The 21,770-nt window shown below is 41.8% G+C and overlaps 1 protein-coding gene across 1 annotated transcript in view; it reads left to right on the top strand.

Annotated features, from left to right (window-relative positions):
* PCNX1 (pecanex 1) overlaps positions 1-21,770 on the top strand; it is a gene marked incomplete in the record, with an annotated part of 752,914 nt that overhangs the window by 328,227 nt on the left and 402,917 nt on the right. The window contains 1 exon segment of the mRNA XM_053711389.1: positions 24-177. Coding sequence (XP_053567364.1) covers positions 24-177 — 154 coding nt within the window.

Raw genomic sequence — 21,770 nt, 5'->3', positions numbered from 1 at the left:
TTTTAAACTTTTTTTCTATACAGGAACAGAGAGATTTTGGAAAACGTACTGGCCATCATCCTTGCCATTCTTGTTGCCTTTCTTGGCTCCATTCTTCTCATAGAAGGCTTCTTCAAAGATATCTGGGTCTTCCAGTTTTGCCTGGTTATAGCCAGTTGTCAATATTCTCTGCTAAAGGTAAACTGTTTCTTTATACATCAGATTAATGCTGTTACAATACAAACTGTTACAATGTTTTCTGCCTTTCTTAATACACTGTAGAAACATAAATAAATCTGCATTTTTTATTGTATCATTCTATTAGTTTTTTTTCTCTAAGCATAGTTTTCACTGTTCTGCCACTTTTCTTCCCTATCAAGCAAAGTTGGTTTATTGTACATGTCTGAGTGCCAGTGCCATGCCACATAACTAGTGTACAAGTAGAAACAAATTGCATGCATGATGCTTACACTTAGTTTGACAGGTTAGGTTAGACTTGCAGCTATGGAGATGTGGAATAAGGAAAGCACTCCTGCGATTCTTCTATTGGTCACTCTGGCAACAATCACCTATGTGGGATAAAATGATGTATGTCGACATGTGTGTGTTTCATATGGGTTAATATGCATTGGGGATTATTTATTCTTATTGTATGGCCATTCAGGGTTTAATGTCAATTTAAGTACTTCATATACTTCTCTGAGATTGATTCTGAAGCACAATTTAAAAAAACAAACAAAAACAAACTATTTTCATTGGCTTCCAAATAATGCTTGCATATGTTTTTTTGCACTGCCCACTCTTGTGATTTAATGCTGATATGCCTTAGTTGGTGACTATCTCTAAGGTGAGCCAAATTTTTTTTAACTTAAACCATACCTTTCTTTCATACGGCAAGAGAGTCCATGGACCATTACTTCTGGGATTTAACTCCTGACCACTAGGGGAGGCAAATATTTCCAAAGCTCTAAGAGTACTTAATCCCTTCCATCTCTTTTTTGCTATTTCAATCTTTTCTTTGCCTCCACAGGAGGAAGGTGAAGAATTGAGGTGCTCCAGATTCTTCTTTGAAAGGGGTTTTCTGACCCTTTTGAGACCTATAATCTCCATCAGGGATCTGCTACTTAAGACAGAGGGGAGATTAGAGTTTTGAGCAGTGACATAATTACACCCAGTGAGGAGCTAGTCGTAAGCCTGCCACAGGTGTCACTGGAACTGGTCCCTTAGCCTCTTCCAGTTGTGTTGTCAATACACTCCTGACATAGATCCTCTGTTGTGACATACACAGCACTGTATGGTCTCTACTTTAAGCAGTTATTTCTGCAGCTTCTAAGCACAGTGGAGTGTGCGCGTCTGAGGTAAATGCAACCATTTTATGCAGTCACATAGCCTACAGGCTATTAGCAGGTACACTCAATGTTTAGGTACAGAATGTCCGGGGACATAATTTACACCAGACATCTACCACCATTCAGTTAGACTATTTATATTTTGCATATTAGTCAATGTATAAAGTTCTTGCAAAACTGCTGCCATATAGTGCTCCAGAGATGGGCTGGCTCCTTAGCTTATGTCCCTGCTTTTTAACTAAAGCTACCAAGAAAATGAAGAAAAATTGATAATAGAAGTAAATTAAAAAGTTGTTTAAAATCATATGCTCTGTCTAAATCAAGGATCGTGCACAGACTTTGTGATTTGCGTCGGTCTCAGTTACGTATATTGTTCTGGCAGTAGTTCAGGACGAGTTAGCTCACATCGTTCTTTGGTGCTCTTGGTGTTTGCGTGCATCGGCCTGGTTAGGGTGTGTGTCTGCTTTGTTTGAGGCAGCAGTGATAGTTCTCTCTGACCTACTTAGTGCATGGTGTGTTAATGTGTGGTGGCCTTTCTTTCTGCTCAGCATATTTAGTATGGACAATTATAGCCCTCATTGGCCATTTTTGTGCATGGGGTGTTACCGCACATCAGGTTGATTTTATATACACTGATAAGGTACATTTTTCTTTATATTGGCTAATTTATTTCCTATTTTGTGCTTGCTGCTTAATTTTTATTATCCTTCCTATTGTCAGCGCGTTTTACTTTTTGTTTGTATGTTCTACTTTAAAGGGATTTCAATGGTTGGTCTTCTCACCTTTACCTTCTGTCACCTGCATTACCTACCAACTTTGTGTGGAAGTGCAATTGTGCATATAACAATTGTCTTCTATCTGCCATCCACATTCCAGGAGTGGACAACTGTGAGGCGGATTTCCTGAGCAGACAGATATTTCATCCCGGGGAGTGGGCTCTCCATCCAGAGGTGTTCTACATGTTAACCCTCAAATGGGGGGAGCCAGAGTTGGATCTGATTGCGTCTCGTGAGAATGCCAAGCTTCCAAGGTGTGGTTCAAGGTCAAGAGATTCTCAGGCTGCCCTGATAAATGCTCTGGCGGTTCCTTGTGATTTCGGTCTAGCATACTAGTTTCCTCCTTTTGTTCTCCTTCCACGAGTCGTTGCTCCTATCAGACAGGAGAGAGCATCTGTAATTCTAATAGCTCCTGCATGCCTCGCAGGATCTGGTTTGCAGACCGGGTGAGGATGTGTTCTCTTCCACCTTGGAGGTTACCTCTGACTAAGGACCTAACTCAGGGTCCTTTCCTCCATCCAAATCTAGTTTCTCTGAAGCATGGAGATTAAACGCTTAGTTCTGACTAAGCGTGGGTTTTCTGAGTCAGTCATTGATACCATGCTTCAGGCTTGCAAGCCTGTTCCCCGTAAAATTTACCATAAGGTATGGTGCAAATGCCTATATTTGTGTGGTTCGAAGGGCTTCTCTTGGAGTAGGGTCAGGGTTCCTAGAATTTTGTCTCTTCTCCAGGAAGGTCTCTGAAGGGTCAGATTTCTGCACTTTCTATTCTTTTACACAAATGTCTTTCAGATGTGCCAGATGTTCAATATTTTTGCCTTGGTCAGAATCAGGCCTGTGTTTAAACCTATTGCTCCTCCTTGGAGCTTGAACCTTGTGCTTAAAGTTTTGCAGCAGGCTCAGTTTAAGCTGATGCATTCTGTAGATATTAAGTTATCTTGGAAAGTTTTGTTCCTTATTGCTGTTTCTGAACTCTCTGCTCTGCAGTGTGATTCCACCTTATTTTTAATGTGGATATGGCGGTCCTTCATACTAATTTGGGGTTTCTCCCTAAGGTGTTTCGGATCGAAACATTAATTGGGAAATTGTTACTTCTGTCCTAATCCTTCTTCTCAGAAGGAACGTCTTTTGCATAACTTGAATGTTGTGCATGCTCTAAAATTTTACTTACAGGCTACTACAGATTTTCGTCAGTCTTCTGCCCTGTTTGTTTCTCAGGAAAGCATAAGGGTGGAACAGATTTGCAAGGCGGCAACCTGTTCCTCTCTGCATACTTATTCCAAATTTGATACTTTTGCCTCGGCTGAGGTCTCTTTTGGGAGAAAAGTTCTTCAAGCGGTGGTGCCTTCTGTTTTTTTCTGCCTGTCTTGTTCTCACTAGTAATTGGAATGACGTGGACTCTCCATGTCTTAGGAAAGAACATAAAATGTATGCTTACCTGATAAATTTCTTTCTTTCCGGACATGGAGAGTCCACGACCCCACCCTTTTGATTAGACAGTAATTTGTTACTAAACCTCAGGCACCTCTACACCTTTGTGTTATCTTTTTCCCTTTGACTGAATGACTGGGGGTTATGGGTAAGGGAAGTGACACTTAACATCTTTGCTGGGGTGCTCTTTGCCTCCTCCTGCTGGCAAGAAATTAATATTCCATTAATAATTAGAATGACGTTGTGGACTCTCCATGTCCCGGAAATAAATTAATTTATCAGGTAAGAATAAATGTTAATTTTGCGCACGCATTAAGCCGAATAATCCAAACGGCCAAATTGTGTGTGCGTTCACGTATTCCCCATAGAAATCAATGGATAAGACAAATAGAAAAAAAAAAAAACACTAAAACCCTAATCTGTTGCGCAAAGCCCATGACGTATTCTCCTTGAAAAGAGTACACGAAAATGTGAATATTTCATATTGCGAAAATGTTTGTCATGGAATGTTCTATATATTTATAAATATTTCTCTATATACAGTATGTGATGATTTTTGGACTGATATATCTATAGTGAAATATGAATATATATATATATATATATGTCTAGATATCTCAAACTATATGCGAATATCTCTTTGAAAATCCCTCTGAGATATTGTTTAATTTGCATAAGATTGTAATGTAAAATATTTTCATTATCTCCATAGTTAAACAAATGTCTATACATTTAAATCCATGTTTCTCAATGTAGGTGTATGTACAGTATCTCACAAAAGTGAGTTCACCCCTCAGATTTTTGTAAATATTTTATCATCTTTTCATGTGACAACACTGAAGAAATGACACTTTGCTGTAAAATAATGAGTGTACAGCCTGAATAACAGTGTAAATTTGCTGTCCCCTCAAAATAACTAAACACAAAGCCATTATTGTCTAAACCGTTGGCAACAAAAGTGAGTACACCCCTAAGTGGAAATATCCAAATTGGGCCCTATTAGCCATTTTCCCTCCCCGGTGTCATGTGACTCATTCGTGTTACAAGGTCTCAGGTGTGAATGGGGAGCAGGTGTGTTAAATTTGGTGTTATCGCTCTCACACTCTCTCATACTGGTCACTGGAAGTTCAACATGACACCTCATGGCAAAGAACTCTCTGAGGATCTGAAAAACAGAATTGTTGCTCTATATAAAGATGACCTAGGCTATAAGTAGATTGCCAAGACCCTGAAACTGAGCTCCAGCATGGTGGGCAAGACCATACAGCAGTTTCACAGGACAGGTTCCACTCAGAACAGGCCTTGCCATGGTCGACCAAAGAAGTTAAGTGCACGTGCAAGCAGAGGATTACTAGAACCATGTACTGTGGTCCGATGAGACCAAGATAAACTTATTTGGTTCAGATAGTGTCAAGCCTGTGTGGTGGCAACCACAGGTGAGGAGTACAAAGACAAGTGTGTCTTGCCTACAGTCAAGCATGGTGGTGGGAGTGTCATGGTCTGGGCCTGCATGAGTGCTGCCGGCACTGGGGAGCTACAGTTCATTGAGGGCGCCATGAATGCCAACATGTACTGTGACATACTGAAGCAGAGCATGATCTCCTCCCTTCGGAGACTGGGCCGCAGGGCAGTATTCCAACATAACAACCCCAAACACACCTACAAGACGACCACGGCCTTGCTAAAGAAGCTGAGGGAAAAGGTGATGGACTGGCCAAACATGTCTCCAGACCAAAACCCTATTGAGCATCTGTGGGGCATCCTCAATCGGAAGGTGGGGGAGCGCAAGGTCTCTAACATCCACCGGCTCCGTGATGTCGTCATGGAGGAGTGGAAGAGGACTCCAGTGGCAACCTGTGATGCTCTGGTGAACTCCATGCCCAAGAGGGTTAAGGCAGTGCTGGAAAATACGGTGGCCACACCAAATATTGTCACTTTGGGCCCAATTTGGACATTTCCACTTATGGGTGTACTCACTTTTGTTGCCAATGATTTAGACATCAATGGCTGTGTGTTGAGTTATTTCTCCTACATTGGTGTGTCCGGTCCACGGCTTCATCCTTACTTGTGGGAATATTCTCTTCCCTAACAGGAAATGGCAAAGAGAGCACAGCAAAAGCTGCCCATATAGCCCCCCCTCTGGCTCCGCCCCCCAGTCATTCTCTTTGCCGCTCTGAACAAGTAGCATCTCCACAGGGATGGTAAAGAGTATGTGGTTTTAGTTGTAGTTTTTTATTCTTCTATCAAGAGTTTGTTATTTTAAAATAGTGCCGGTTTGTACTATTTACTCTACAACAGAAAGTGATGAAGAGTTCTGTTTAAAGAGGAGTATGATTTTAGCAGCAGTAACTAAAATCAATTGCTGTTCCCACGCAGGACTGTTGAGCCCAGAGAACTTCAGTTGGGGGGAACAGTTTGCAGACTTTTCTGCTCAAGGTATGACTAGTCCATTTTCTAACAAGACATAGTAATGCTAGAAGACTGTCATTTTCCCTTTTTGGGATCGGTAAGCCATTTTCTTAGACTCATAACAGAATGAAGGCTTATTAATGGGCTATATACTGGTTGACACTATTGTGGGCTAAATCGATTGATTTATACAATATTTATATGTCTTTTGGAGTGTTTTGGAACTTGAAAACACTTTGGGAACGTTTTTTAATCGCCTGGCAGTCGTTTAGACACCTATTCTAGTCAGGAAGGGCCTTTCACTCTGGTATGCAGAGGGATGAGGCCTCATTTTCGCGCCTTAATTGCGCAGTTACTTCTGGAAGCAGTGCATGCAGCTTCATGTGAGAGGGTCCTGTGGCCATAAAAAACGATTCTGGAAGGCTTACTTATGTGGCGAATATCCCCTAAGGAAAGGTGAAGCCGCAGCAAAGGCTGTGGCTGGGACTGTAGTGGGTTTAAGCTGGTAAATTGATCAAATAGCTCCGGTTTGCTCATTTAAGGGGTTACAAACTTGATATTTGGTGTGCAATACTTTCAAAGCATTAAGACACTAGGGTGCAAATTTGGTAAGGATCGGATATTTCCTTCATAGTTTTTCACACATTCAGAAATAAAGTGTGCTCTGTTTAACATTTAAAGAGACAGTAACGGTTTTGTTTAAAAACGGTTTTATTGCATTAATAGCCTGTATAAGCCTGTCTAACATGTCTGTACCTTCAGATAGAACATGTTCTGTATGTATGGAGGCCAAGGTGGTCCCCCCTTTAAATGTATGTCAAAATTGTGCCATGGCGTCCAAACAAAGTAAGGACAGTTCTGTCACATTTAATAAGGTTGCCCAAGATGATTCCTCAAGTGAAGGTAGTGGGGATAGTTCATCATCCTCTCCTGTGTCAACACCAGTTATGCCTGCGCAGGCGACACCTAGTACATCTAGCGCGCCAATGCTTGTTACTATGCAACAATTAACGGCAGTAATGGATAATTCTATAGCTAATATTTTATCCAAAATGCCAGCATTTCAAAGAAAGCGTGATTGCTCAGTTTTAAATACAGAGGATGAGCAAGGGTGCGCTGACGATAGTTTATCTGTTATATCCTCACACCAGTCAGAATTGGCAGTGAGGGAGGGTCTTTCGGAGGGAGAAATTTCTGATTCAGGAAAAGTTTCTCAACAGGCAGAACCTGATATTGTGACGTTTAAATTTAAGTTAGAACATCTCCGCGCCCTGCTTAAGGAGGTGCTAACTACTCTGGACGATTGTGACTCTCTGGTCATTCCAGAAAAATTGTGCAAAATGGACAAATTCCTAGAGGTCCCTGTGCACGCTGATGCCTTTTCGATACCCAAAAGGGTGGCGGACATAGTGACTAAGGAGTGGGAGAAACCAGGTATACCTTTTGTCCCACCTCCTATATTCAAGAAAATGTTCCCCATTGTCGACCCCAGGAGGGACGCATGGCAAACAGTTCCTAAGGTTGAGGGGGTAGTTTCTACGTTGGCCAAACGCACGACTATTCCCATTGAGGAAAGTTGTGCTTTCAAAGATCCTATGGATAAAAAATTGGAAGGATTGCTTAAAAAGATATTTGTTCAGCAAGGTTTCCTCCTACAACCAATTTCGTGCATTATTCCTGTCACAACGGCGGCGTCCTTTTGGTTCGAAAAACTAGAAAATTCGCTCAATAAGGAGACTCCATATGAGGAAGTCATGGACAGAATTCACGCACTAAAGTTGGCTATTTCCTTTATTTTCGATGCCGCTTTCTAATTGGCGAAATTAGCGGCAAAAAATTCAGGTTTTGCAATTGTGGCGCGCAGAGAGCTCTGGCTAAAATCTTGGTCGGCGGATGTATCTTCCAAGACAAAATTGCTTAATATTCCTTTCAAAGGTAAGACCCTTTTTGGGCCAGAATTGAAGGAGATTATTTCAGACATTACTGGGGGAAGGGGTCATGCCCTCCCACAGGATAGGCCTTTCAAGGCTAAGAACAAATCTAATTTTCGTTCCTTTCGCAACTTCAGGAACGGACCGTCTCCTAACTCTGCAGCCTCTAGACAAGAGGGTAACGCTTCCCAGGCTAAGCCAGCATGGAAACCAATGCAAGGCTGGAACAAGGGTAAACAGGCCAAGAAGCCGGCTGCTTGCTACCAAGACAGCATGAAGGGATAGCCCCCGATCCGGGACCGGATCTAGTAGGGGGCAGACTTTCTCTCTTTGCTCAGGCTTGGGCAAGAGATGTTCAGGATCCCTGGGCACTAGAAATAGTCTCTTGGTTATTTTCTAGAATTCAAGGAACTTCCTCCAAGGGGAAGGTTCCACATGTCTCGCTTATCTTCAGACCAGATAAAGAGACAGGCACTCTTACATTGCGTAGGAGATCTATTAAAGATGGGAGTGATACATCCAGTTCCAACAGTGGAACAAGGTCAGGGGTTTTACTCAAACCTGTTTGTAGTTCCCAAAAAAGAGGGAACTTTCAGACCAATTCTGGATTTAAAAATTCTAAACAAATTCCTCAGAGTTCCATCGTTCAAAATGGAAACCATTCGAACGATTTTACCAACAATCCAGGAGGGTCAATATATGACTACCGTGGATTTAAAGGATGCGTACCTACATATTCCTATCCTCAAAGATCATAATCAGTTCCTAAGGTTCGCCTTCCTGGACAAACATTACCAGTTCGTGGCTCTTCCGTTCGGTTTAGCCACTGCTCCCAGAATTTTCAGAAAGGTACTAGGGTCCCTTCTAGCGGTTCTAAGACCGAGGGGCATTGCACTGGCACCTTACCTAGACAACCTAATCCAATCGTCGTCCCTTTCCAGATCAAGGGCTCATACAGACATTGTATTAGCTTTTCTCAGGTCTCACGGGTGGAAGGTGAACGTGGAAAAGAGTTCCCTGTCTACAAGAGTTCCCTTTCTGGGAACAATAATAGATTCTGTAGAAATGAAGATTTTTCTGACAGAGGTCAGAAAATTAAAGCTTCTAAAGGCTTGTCAAGTTCTTCAATCTATTCCTCAGCCTTCCATAGCTCAGTGCATGGAAGTAATAGGTCTAATGGTTGCAGCAATGGACGTGGTTCCTTTTGCTCGAATTCATCTAAGACCATTGCAACTGTGCATGCTCAGACAGTGGAATGGGGATTATGCAGACTTGTCTCCCCAGATTCAAGTAGACCAGTTAACCAGAGACTCACTCCGTTGGTGGTTGACTCAGGATCACCTGTCTCGGAATGAGTTTCCGCAGACCAGAGTGGGTCATTGTCACGACCGACGCCAGTCTATTAGGCTGGGGCGCGGTCTGGGACTCCCTGAAAGCTCAGGGTCTATGGTCTCGGGAAGAGTCTCTTCTCCCGATAAACATCCTGGAACTGAGAGCGATATTCAATGCGCTCCGGGCTTGGCCTCAACTAGCGAAGGCCGGATTCATAAGATTTCAGTCGGACAACATGACGACTGTAGCTTACATCAACCATCAGGGAGGAACAAAGAGTTCCTTGGCGATGAGAGAGGTATCCAAGATCATCAAATGGGCGGAGGATCACTCCTGCCATCTATCTGCAATTCACATCCCAGGAGTAGACAACTGGGAGGCGGATTATTTGAGTCGTCAGACTTTCCATCCGGGGGAGTGGGAACTCCACCCGGAGGTCTTTGCCCAGTTAACTCAATTATGGGGCATTCCAGACATGGATCTGATGGCGTCTCGTCAGAACTTCAAGGTTCCTCGCTACGGGTCCAGATCCAGGGATCCCAAGGCGACTCTACTGGATGCATTAGTGGCGCCTTGGTCGTTCAACCTAGCTTATGTGTTTCCACCGTTTCCTCCCCTTTTTTAGGCTTGTTGCCAGGATCAAACAGGAGAAGGCCTCGGTGATTCTAAAAGCTCCTGCGTGGCCACGCAGGACTTGGTATGCAGACCTGGTGAATATGTCATCGGCTCCACCATGGAAGCTACCTTTGAGACAGGATCTTCTAGTACAAGGTCCATTCGAACATCCAAATCTAGTCTCTCTGCAGCTGACTGCTTGGAAATTGAACGCTTGATTTTATCTGAGTGTGGGTTTTCAGATTCAGTTATAGATACTCTGGTCCAAGCCAGAAAACCTGTGACTAGGAAAATTTACCATAAAATATGGAAAAAATATATCTGTTGGTGTGAATCCAAGGGATTCTCTTGGAGTAAAATTAAAATTCCTAAGATTCTTTCCTTTCTCCAAGAGGGTTTGGATAAAGGGTTGTCAGCGAGTTCTCTAAAAGGACAGATATCTGCTTTGTCTGTTTTGTTACACAGACGCCTGGCAGCAGTGCCAGATGTACAAGCTTTTGTACAGGCCTTAGTCAGAATCAAGCCTGTTTTCAGACCCATGACTCCTCCATGGAGTCTAAATTTAGTTCTTTCAGTTCTTCAAGGGGTTCCGTTTGAACCTTTACATTCCATAGATATTAAGTTACTATCTTGGAAAGTTCTGTTTTTGGTTGCTATTTCTTCTGCTAGAAGAGTTTCTGAATTGTCTGCTTTGCAGTGTGATCCACCCTATCTGGTATTCCATGCAGATAAGGTTGTTTTGCGTACCAAACCTGGTTTTCTTCCAAAAGTGGTTTCCAACAGGAATATTAACCAGGAAATAGTTGTTCCTTCTCTGTGTCCGAATCCAGTTTCGACGAAGGAACGTTTGTTACACAATTTAGATGTGGTCCGTGCTTTAAAATTCTATTTAGATGCAACAAAGGATTTCAGACAGACTTCATCTTTGTTTGTCGTTTATTCTGGTAAGAGGAGAGGACAGAAAGCTACTGCGACCTCTCTTTCCTTTTGGCTGAAAAGCATCATCCGATTGGCTTATGAAACTGCCGGACGGCAGCCTCCTGAACGAATTACAGCTCATTCTACTAGAGCTGTGGCTTCCACATGGGCCTTCAAGAACGAGGCTTCTGTTGATCAGATATGTAAGGCAGCGACTTGGTCTTCTCTGCACACTTTTGCCAAATTTTACAAATTCGATACTTATGCTTCTTCGGAGGCTATTTTTGGAAGAAAGGTTTTGCAAGCCGTGGTGCCTTCCGTTTAGGTAACCTGACTTGTTCCCTCCCTTCATCCGTGTCCTAAAGCTTTGATATTGGTTCCCACAAGTAAGGATGAAGCCGTGGACCGGACACACCAATGTAGGAGAAAACAGAATTTATGCTTACCTGATAAATTTCTTTCTCCTACGGTGTGTCCGGTCCACGGCCCGCCCTGGCTTTTTAGTCAGGTTTCAAATTTTTTCTTTCTATACACTACAGTCACCACGGCACCCTATGGTTTCTCCTTTTTCTCCTAACCGTCGGTCGAATGACTGGGGGGCGGAGCCAGAGGGGGGGCTATATGGGCAGCTTTTGCTGTGCTCTCTTTGCCATTTCCTGTTAGGGAAGAGAATATTCCCTCAAGTAAGGATGAAGCCGTGGACCGGACACACAGTAGGAGAAAGAAATTTATCAGGTAAGCATAAATTCTGTTTTTGAGGGGACAGCAAATTTACACTGTTATACAGACTGTTCACTCACTATTTTACATTTAGCAACGTGTCATTTCTTCAGTGTTGTCACATGAAAAGATATAATAAAATATTTGCAAAAATGTGAGGGGTTTACTCACTTTTGCGAGATACTGTATGTTAATGTAAAATCGCTGCGTCTGCTTTTTTTTTCCTTCTAACACCTGAGATCTCCTATCTTTGAGCCCTTATAACTTTTGTGTGCGATATTTTTTTAAAATAATTATTAAACAGTATTAATGATTGTAACTGAACTTTGTAATGTATTTTTGAAATGTTTTGTGAAACTTTTATGTTGTGGAAAACGTAATCACTACTTTTAGAGTGCGGAAAGGATTGTTGCGGAAAAGACTTGTAATAGCTGCACAATGGAAACTGATTATGAAAAGACCATATTGCACGACTTGGTCTTTTCACAATCTTGCCCTCTGTATTTTATGACAGTATGAGTTGAAGATCAAGTTTTTGGAACAAGGCCAATAATTTTTTTTAATACTTTCTCATAGTTTCTCATTTCAAAATAGTAAATATTTGGACAATTCTTCCCTTATTTATCAGGGCTTATTTATGTCCATGTTAATTTTGAAGGGTGTCTTCCTTTTATTTCTAGACCATTACCAGTTCCTAAGATTTCCAAAATCTTGCAGATTTCAGTTTTTGTTTTTTCCTTTTGGTCTATATACAGCTTCCAGTATTTTCGAAAGTTTAAGAAACTCTTGTCTATAGTAAGAGCTCATGTATTTCCTTTAGCTCTATTTCATTCCAACAGTTTTCTGTTTCTATGTAGACATAATTGGAGAATTATTCTTTCTCTTTATTGCAGTTTTTTTCTTTTCTTTTTGCCGTCTTAATGGCACTACTGTTTTTTTCTCTAATGGTTCTTTAGGGATCAAACTTGTCAACTACTGACAATCTCCAACCTATCTGTAGCTCAGTGTATGGAAGTATTAGGTCTGATTTTTGCTAAGTTTTATATTAAACCTTAATTTTGCATGCTATGACAATGGTGCAATTTTTTTTCTCTCTCGTTGAATCCTGTTATATTCTTAGGCTATCTCTGTCCTGGTAGAACTTTTTTCCTTTATTCACCCATTCTAGAATTTTTTGTCTGCAGACACCAATCTCTTGGATTAGGTTTCAGCATGAGCCTCCAGGAGAGCACAGGGAGTCTGGTTTCCTCGGGAGGTGAGGTTACCAATATTTTTCTAGGAAACGTCAGGTTCCTTCAAATTTTCTGAAAAGACTAATCTAAAATTTCTACCAGACAATGTTACAGCTGTAGCTTCTCATTCTTTTTTTTTTAAATATCTTTATTTTTGCGTGCAACAAACAGATGAAATTAGGTACATTCAACAGTTTACAGGTAAAACATGGTTACAAGTCAGATGGTGCCTTCCGTCATACATCAGAAAGTTTCTCTGGACAAAGTCATAGTAGACAATAACATCCATTTTGCACTATTTCCATTAAATCAAAGAAAAATAATAATAATAAAAAATAAAAAAAAAACATCAATAAAACTCTGAACATAAAAAATACTAAACTCTTTACTCTCAACTGGTGTGGTTAACTCTCGATCCTCCTCCTCCTCCCCCCTCCCCCCAGAACCCCTCGGTTTCCCAGTCTAACATTCTCCCCGTAGAGCTGCTTCCAACATGTATTCTGTGTTCTTGAATGGTGATATGATTATGTTACGTGAGCTGTCTGGTAGTGTGCGGATAAAGGGTCCCCACTTGTGAAAGAAGGACCGGACTCTAGTGGTCATGTCACCCAGTCCGTCAGCTTGTTCAATAAATAGTTGCTGCAACATTGTCTGTTTTAGTTGTGTTACAGTAGGTGGGTTTCTTTTGAGCCAATTTTGAAATATCAGATGTCTCGACATCAGAACTATATTATGTATCTGAGATTTAATGTGTTTCGGTATGCCCAAAAAATCAAGGAACACCACATTCCGAAATGTCCAATCACTACAGGGCGCTCTTATTTTTGTCTTTACCCAGTGTGCTGTCATCTTCCAAAATCTAACTAGTCTGGGGCAGCTCCACATCATATGTTCAGTATCTGCGTCTATCAGATCACATCTAGGGCACTTACTATCCCTGTCTGTTTTCCATTTCTGGAACTTTTGAGGGGTAACGTAGCTATCATGCAGCAGCTTAAAGTGTGATTCTGTCACCCCTGATGAGAGAGTTGCCGATTTGACTTTATGTATGCTTTTCCCAACTTCCTCCATCATTACTGCCACCCCCAATTTTTCGCTCCAAATGGCTGCTATCTTATTTGTGCAAGTAATCCCTGCCGGTCTGTTCATTTTTGTGTATAGTGGTGATATGGATGTGTTGCCATGTTTTGCTAATTCTATACTCTGCCGTATAGCTGCCTGATCTTTATCGCTTCCTTCCCTACATAGTGCATCAAAATAGTGTCTTGCTTGTAAGTAGGCGTAATGGTGAGTCCTGGGCAAGTCAAATGTTCCCCTTAGTGTCTCGAATGTCTGCATGTGTCCCCTTTCTCCCGACTCTGTCTGACCCACTGTACGTAGTCCCCGACTCCGCCACTGAAAAAAAGCTTTGGTCGATATACCCGCAGGGAATTCAGGGTTACCACACCAAGGTAAGTATGAGATCAGTCTATGATCACCTCCCAACCTCTTGCAGAACTGTCTCCAAGCTCTCGCGGGTTGAGTCAGAAGTTCCATATCTTTCAAGTATCTATTCGCTTGTGTCTGTGTCATGTGAGGGATCATCTCTAAAGCCCATGGCCTTGTCAATTCACCCTCTAGTTTGAGATCAGTAAACTTTCCCTGTCCCGTCATCCAGTCAATGACAAATTTACACTGGGCCGCCCAATTCTATAACTCAAAGTTAGGCAATGCTAATCCTCCCATCTCCCTCGGGGCGGTGAGTTTGAGGTAACTTATCCTATGCTTCTTGTCATTCCAGATAAATTGGAGCACCCTCCCTTTAATGTGGTTCAGATCTGATTTCTTCAGTATTGCTGGTAGTGTTTGGAAAAAGTAAAGCAACTTGGGGAAATATATCATTTTTATAAGTCCCACCCTCCCCGATAAAGATAGCGGAAACAGGGTCCACTCTTTGATTAAGTTATCCAATTTTTTAAGTAAGGGTCCATAGTTAATGGAGTACCATCTGCGTGGGTCTGCATGTAACGTTACACCTAAGTATTTAAAGTTTCCATCTACTATTCTAAAGTCATAACCTGGAATTTGCTTTTCCCCCCTGGACAATAGCCAGAGTAGTTCAGTTTTATCAGTATTAATTTTGTATCCGGAGACCAGACTAAACTCTCCAATCGTCTCCATTAGTTTTGGGATATTCTTGTGAGGGTCTTGTACGTACAATACCATGTCATCAGCAAACAACGAGACATGCAAAGTCGACTCGCCTATGCGCATTCCCTGTAATGTCTGCCTAATCTTTATTGCCAATGGCTCTATGGCCATGTCAAAGAGGAGCGGGGAAAGGGGACAGCCCTGCCTAGTGCCTCTGTGGAGCGTAAAGGGTCGGGTAGGCTTGCCGTTGACTAAGATAGATGCCTGTGGTCTACTGTAAAGGTTCTCAACAGCCTTAACAAACGCGCCCTCTATACCCATTTTGCTCATGGTGGTGTAGAGGTGTTCCCACAGGACCTTGTCAAAGGCTTTTTCCGCATCTAAAAATAGCAGGACTGCCTCTGTGTTTTTTGCCGTGTTCGGGTTGTGTTGTGTTATGTTCCAATAATACTGAATAATCGTTTGAACTCTTCTAACATTAAGCACCGAAGATCTCCCTTTAACAAAGCCCGTCTGGTCCCCGTGTATCAATGATGGGAGAATGTTAGCTAGTCTGTTTGCAAGGATTTTTGTCAGGATCTTATAGTCTTGGTTAAGTAGGGAAATGGGGCAATATGACTGCGCCAGGAGGGGGTCTCTACCTTCCTTCGGAATAATGCTAATGTTAGCTTCCGCAAATCTGGGGGAGGGCTGAACTTAGTCTCCAAGCAAACCATTAAACAATCGCATTAGAGTTGGGCTTATATCAGTCCCCATTATCTTATAAAACTCCGCCGGCAGGCCATCTGGCCCTGGAGTTTTTTCTAGTGCTAAGTCTTTAATTGTGGCTAGAATCTTGTTAGAGGTAATGGGACAGTTAAGTTTGTCAAGTTGGGTACGGTCTATCGTCATCAGTTGTAATTGGTCCCAGAATCTGTCCGTGTCGCTAGTCTGTACCTTCTGCGTGGAGTATAGGTCTTTGTAAAAGTCAGTAAATGCCTTTTGTATCTTCTTCCTTATTCAAAACTATATTATCTTGCTTAATGGCTAAAATAGGATGTCTGTTGTTTGACAATTTCGTCATTCTAGCCAGTAATTTCCCGGTTTTGCTCCCAAACCTATAATATCTAGCTTGTGTTTTTGCGTGGGCCTTATTAGTTTGTTGAAGTATGTAGTCATCTCTTGTTCGTTTAATTTCCTTATATTTGAGTCTATTAACGAGATTGGGGTTTCTGAGATATTTATTTCTAGCATTTAAAATCTGCGATAACAGGAGCTCTGATTGGGCTTTACTCTTTTTTTTTTTTATGTTTGCGGCATAAGCCGAGATGACCCCCCTCAAGACAGCTTTAGCTGTCTCCCAGAACAGTAGAGGATTGTCAACATGAGCTTCATTAGTTTCTACGTATGCTAGCCACTCTCCCAGGATGTGCCTATAAAAGTTGGGGTCTTTACATAAATATGTTGGAAATACCCATCTGTTAGTCTTCCTCCGAGTGGGGCCAACATGGATCTTAACCCCCTCCGGAGCATGATCTGAAATTGTTATTGGGTCTATCTCAACGTTTTCCACTCTGGGGCAAAGCTCTGTGGATACTAAAAAGTAGTCAAGTCTGGCCATAGTGTCTTTAGCTAGTGACATGCAGGTGAAGTCTCTTTGCTCCGGGTGTCTGGCTCTCCAGACATCCTGCAGATCTAGAGCCCTTCTGAAAGTGTGAATCACTAAAGATTCTTTTTTGGAGTTTCTAAAGCTTTGGGGGGTGTTTGCCTTCCTATTTGGGTTGTGGAATCTGTCTGCTGGGACTTGGGGAGCAATGTTAAAGTCTCCCCCAATAATGGAGGGTAATGTCGTGAATTGAATTAACTTAGCCTGCAATTCTCTCCAAAAGTATTGCTTCTGTCGTTGTGGTCCATATACCCCTACCAAAGTAAATGACAGTCCTTGAATTTCTAATTGAAGCATTATAAATCTCCCCTCTTGGTCTATCAGTGTCTTAGTGATAGTATAAGTCAGATTTTTTTCCTAAATAACACAGCTACGCCCCTGGCTCGTTTTGATTCATATGGGGTGTACACAACCTCCCCCACCCAACCTTGCTTCAATTTTTCATGTTCTAATTTCGACAAGTGTGTCTCCTCCAATATTGCTATATCAACTTTTCTTGAGTGTAGGTAGCGCAAGATCGATCTACGCTTTTGCGGGGATGTTACGCCACCCACATTCCAGCTCATAATGTTTAGGTTATGCATTATCCCAATTTGGTTCCGTGAATGTAGTGTCCCCTAAAGGGTCACCCATAAATAAATCTAGTAACTCAATGTGTGTGAAGGATTTGTGGAGTCGTGTTGTAGTCTTACCACCAGATCCCAGATTAGAAACATTTTCCCAAATCAGAGAGTCCCGGGGAGGGAGGGGGACACCACACCAGCTAATTAGAGAAAAAAACAACACAGTTAAGCATAATACAAATGAAAGAATTAACAAATAGGGAAACAAACGAGTCCCCACAAACAGAACTGATCGTTTTTTACGCATCTTAATAACTTCTCAGCTTCGGAATCAGTAGCCTAATGATAATTAACTCACTACTGCGCTACACTTTACCTCCTACGTGTGATTAAATCTGGTATGATGATAGTAGCTCTCTCCCTACCAACCCGTTCCATCCCGCCATCTGTGATTAAACAATTAGGGTTAATTCTGTGGGACCGTCCACCCTCGCTATCTAAGGTCAGAAATGTTCTCTCAATCCCAGGTCAACTTTTTGTTTGGGGTGTATGACCCTCTCACCACACCTTCTGGGCAGGACTAGTATTATAGGCAGTTATATTATAGAAAGTAAGTGAACTATCCCTGGACCAGGGCAGGCCTCTACACCTAACAAACCTGACTCTCACAGTAAGGGGGGATAGTCATTCAAACCAACTGGTTAACTACATCTCCTAAGATTTATTCTTACCCCTTCGGTGAAAACCCTGCAAAGGCAAGTCTTGAGGGATATGTTTGCAGTGTAGGTCAGAACAATAATTCAAAATAACCACATTTCAAAAAAAAAAAAAAAAAAATCATCATTGCTATAATTTTAACAACCCAAAGATAACCGTTAACTGGAACAAGATAGGCGTGAGGTAAGTCCACCCCCACACCCCCTCTTAGTTGTTGTGGCTCAGGATGGATGGAAGTCTCCACCAGTCAGTTATTCTGAACCTCTCCCCCCCAGTTCACCTCAATGATCAGAACACTTTACCAGTCCCTTGAACTGTAGTCACCATTTCCTCAGGTTTCTTTGTCAGCCAATTCCTGTTCAAGCCTCATGAATTTCTGTAGATGTCTAGGGTCATCGAAAAACTTAACACCCTGCTGGGTCTGAAGCTTGAGTTTCGCTGGAAACAGTAAAGACACAGAGCGCCCTGCCTCTATCAGCGTTTTACAGTAAGGAGAGAACTCCCTCCTTCTCCTAGAAATCTCTGCGGAGTAGTCCTGGAAAATGAGGATCTTCTTCCCCCTCAAACGTTAGAGGAGAACATTGACGGTAGGCTCTTAAGATTTGGATTTTGTCTTGAAAATTTGAGGTAACGTATCATCACCTGCCGGGGTCCTCTAGCGGTCTTTGGGTCTTGATTAATGTTACCTATCCTGTGGGCTCTTTCCGCCACACATGGTATGTCCTCAGGTCGTAATTTCAGAAGGGTGGGCAAGAGGTTTTCTGCAAACTCTAGCAAGCCGGTGTTCAGAACAGATTCTGGCAGACCCACAATACGCAGATTGTTCCGCCGTGAGCGGTTTTCAAGATCAAGTTTTTCAGTTAGTATCTTATTCTGGGCCTCCAGTGCTGCTTCTTTATTAGAGTTTTTGCGTTGTCTTATTTCTCCATCACCTACTCTCTGCTCGATGTGCTGGAGCCTTGAGGAAAATGACTTGAATTCTGACAAAGAGTCCATTCCTGTCTGCAATTGCTCTATCTTGGGCAAGAAAAGGGCTGATATTTGGGATACTATAGGGTGGATTTCTGGTGTCTCCTCATCTGCAGTTTCTGCCGCCCCAACATCAGCAGCATGGACTTCCACCACAGCTTTGTCTCTTTTGTCTTGATTCTTCTGTCTGCCAGACATCGTGCCAGTGGTCTTTACAAAGCTTGAGTAGTACCTCTGCATGCACTATGTGTCTGCTCAACTTGAATGTTCTAATCACTAAAAAAAGGTAGGTGATGATATAATAGGTAGTCCGCACCAGGGAGGGAGAGATGGCTCACACAACTATCGTTGCTAGTATCTTTTAATAAGTACTGGGGAGGCTTGAATGGCGGAGGAGTCTATCTCAGTTCTGTAACCTTTCCATCTCTTTCAGTGGCATTTAGAGCTGTAGCATAGATTGTCATCTCTAGGCACTTTCTCCCTCTATTAGACCTGCTATGTGTATTATGGGCCTCTGTGTATAAATTCAATGCACTCTGAGGTATATGACTCCCACTCTGTTATTGCGCTTTAGTGATAGGCCTACAAGATTGTCATATATTGCCACGTTTTCAATGCGGGCCTACCTGCCACGTGTCCAACAACACACTCCGAATTGCCTGATTAAAGTTGCTTTGTCTTGTAGTCAGATGTAAAGTGGTATCAAGATATATGTTTTAGTCTATATGTGTGATATTGCACAGTTCATAGCTCTGTAGTATGTAGGTGGAGTACAGACCTCTCTTATGCAGTTTGTTAAATTTTGTCTGGTGTCTCATATTGTACTCTATTTGTATCTTTGTTACCCATTGACAGTGCTGCAGAATCTGTTGGCGCTTTATAAATAAAGAATAACTTGCCGTTCTGTAGCAATGAAGGAAGTCTCAATTATTTGTTTTGAACACCGAACATTTTTTCTGTATTTTGCATCCCACAATGGAAACTGGAAAGCAGATTTCTGCAGTTGGTATTCCCTCTCCAACAGCGGAATGATCTCTCTGTTAAACAATTTCCCACTATATTGTGGAGTCTCCCAGAGATAGACCTGATGATGACTTTTGTCATTCTGAGTGCTCCAACCAGGCTTTCAGGAATTAGGTCTTTCATATCAGTTTCTTATGTCAGACTTTTTCTATGGTCTTTTCTTCGGTATGACCTACTTATCAAGGTTCCTTTTTATTATCAAGATCTTGAGTCTCATCTTGAAGGCTTAGCATTTGAAAACCTACTGTCATAAATAAAGTTTCTGGTAGGATTTGGAAAGTCGTTTATTTCCTGCTGTGAAAAATAGGGTTTTATCTGACATCCTTTTAGAAATCCAAAAATTCTTCTTTTTTTTAAGTTTATTCAGATAAAGGCTTATCTGCTAGCCCTTTTATAAAGTTTTATTTAGACTTTCTGTTTCATACTACAGGAAAATTGTCAAGTATTCTGTTATCGGGGCTTTGTTCAATTTGTTCCAGGGTTTAAACCAATTTATCCTCTTTGGAACATTAATTTGGCCTTTACAAGCTTTCCAATATCACCTTTTGGAACTATGCATAATTTGGACATGTCTTGGTGGTTTTTGATGCTTTCTGCAATATCTTCTGCCAGAAAGTTTCCTTGTCTTATTTTGATTCATATAAGACCGGTTTTAGGACTCATGATCTTATGGATTATAGTCAATCACCTTGTCCTAATCAAAAGTATTCAATTGATAATTTCTTACTTGATTTAGATAATGTAAGAGCATTTGAATTCTACTTACAAATGTTTTTAGACCATTCTTTAATTGTTATTTTTTGTCCCATAATCCACATAAAGGACAGAAGGATTTAGCCATTCTTTAGTTTATTGGCTAAAACTGTTTACCAGGCTTAGTTGGAGGCGGGATAGACTTTTCCAAAATATATTGTCCCATCTACTAGATCAGTTTCCTTTTCTTTGGTTTTCAGGAATGAAACTTATATTCTACAAATTTGCAAGGCAGAAACAGTTTCCTTCTTAATACAGGGAGAGTCCACAGCTGCATTACTTACTCGTGGGAAATACTGAACCTGGCCACCAAAAGGAGGCAAAGACACCCCAGCCAAAGGCTTAAATACCTCACCCATTTCCCTCATCCCCCAGTCATTATTTGCCTTTAGTCACAGGATGTTGGCAGAGAAGTGTCAGAGGATTTCGGAGTAGTTCCTTTAGAATGGTATTTGCCCTTCGAGGTGGTTCTGGAGTTTTAAGTAGTCTTGTCAGCCTCTCATTGAGAGCATTGACGAAAGTTAGAGTCTTGAGATGCATGTAGTCTATTCTGCGAACCCATCCAGACTCAGATTAACAGCTCCTTAGCAATCAGTGTTGACGAGTTTCACTGCCTGCTTTTCTCACTCGTCGATGTCAGGAGCAATGTTACACGAATGTCACACTTGAGAGACTGTGTTTTTGTTCCACAGCTTGGATTCCTGTAAGATCGTTTACATTTTTACACATATGCAAACACTAGAAGACAGGATCACAGTGTGGCTCCTTTTATCTATATGGAATCAAGGGTTAATATCTACTGAGGGGGATTATGAACAGTTGGGCTTAATCAGATATGCTTTATTTGATTTTATGCTGATTTATGTGTAAGATGTTTATGGGCTCGTAGGCTGAGATGGAACATACAGGTTTCACTTTCACTTTGAAGGTTGCGCAGCTTAAAAGCTTGGCGCACTTTCTAATAGCAGGGACGGTCTTGCATTGCGCACCATGTGACCGGAATGTTCGAGGCTTCCATTTCCTTTCTCTTGACCGAGTTACTACCGGAGAGGAGTTTTATAAAGTTAGTTTTTTCTGTAGTCCTCCGCATATGGTACTTTAGCTATGGAGGATTCTGATTCATTAGAGGGTTCTCCCTCTATTTCAAATAGTAATGCCTGTTTATATTGTGAGGGAGATCTTGAATATCCGCCTTCTTAATTATGTTCCATATGCCTTAATAAGGGATTATATCAAATAAGGTTGACATGTTTGATACCACTGAGCCACCCACCTCTG

The sequence above is a fragment of the Bombina bombina genome, chromosome 1 (assembly GCF_027579735.1).
Source record: "Bombina bombina isolate aBomBom1 chromosome 1, aBomBom1.pri, whole genome shotgun sequence".
In the NCBI taxonomy this organism is placed as follows: Eukaryota; Metazoa; Chordata; class Amphibia; order Anura; family Bombinatoridae; genus Bombina; species Bombina bombina.
The sequence above is the reverse complement of the archived record's forward strand: the minus strand, read 5'-3'. Positions and strand labels throughout refer to the sequence as shown.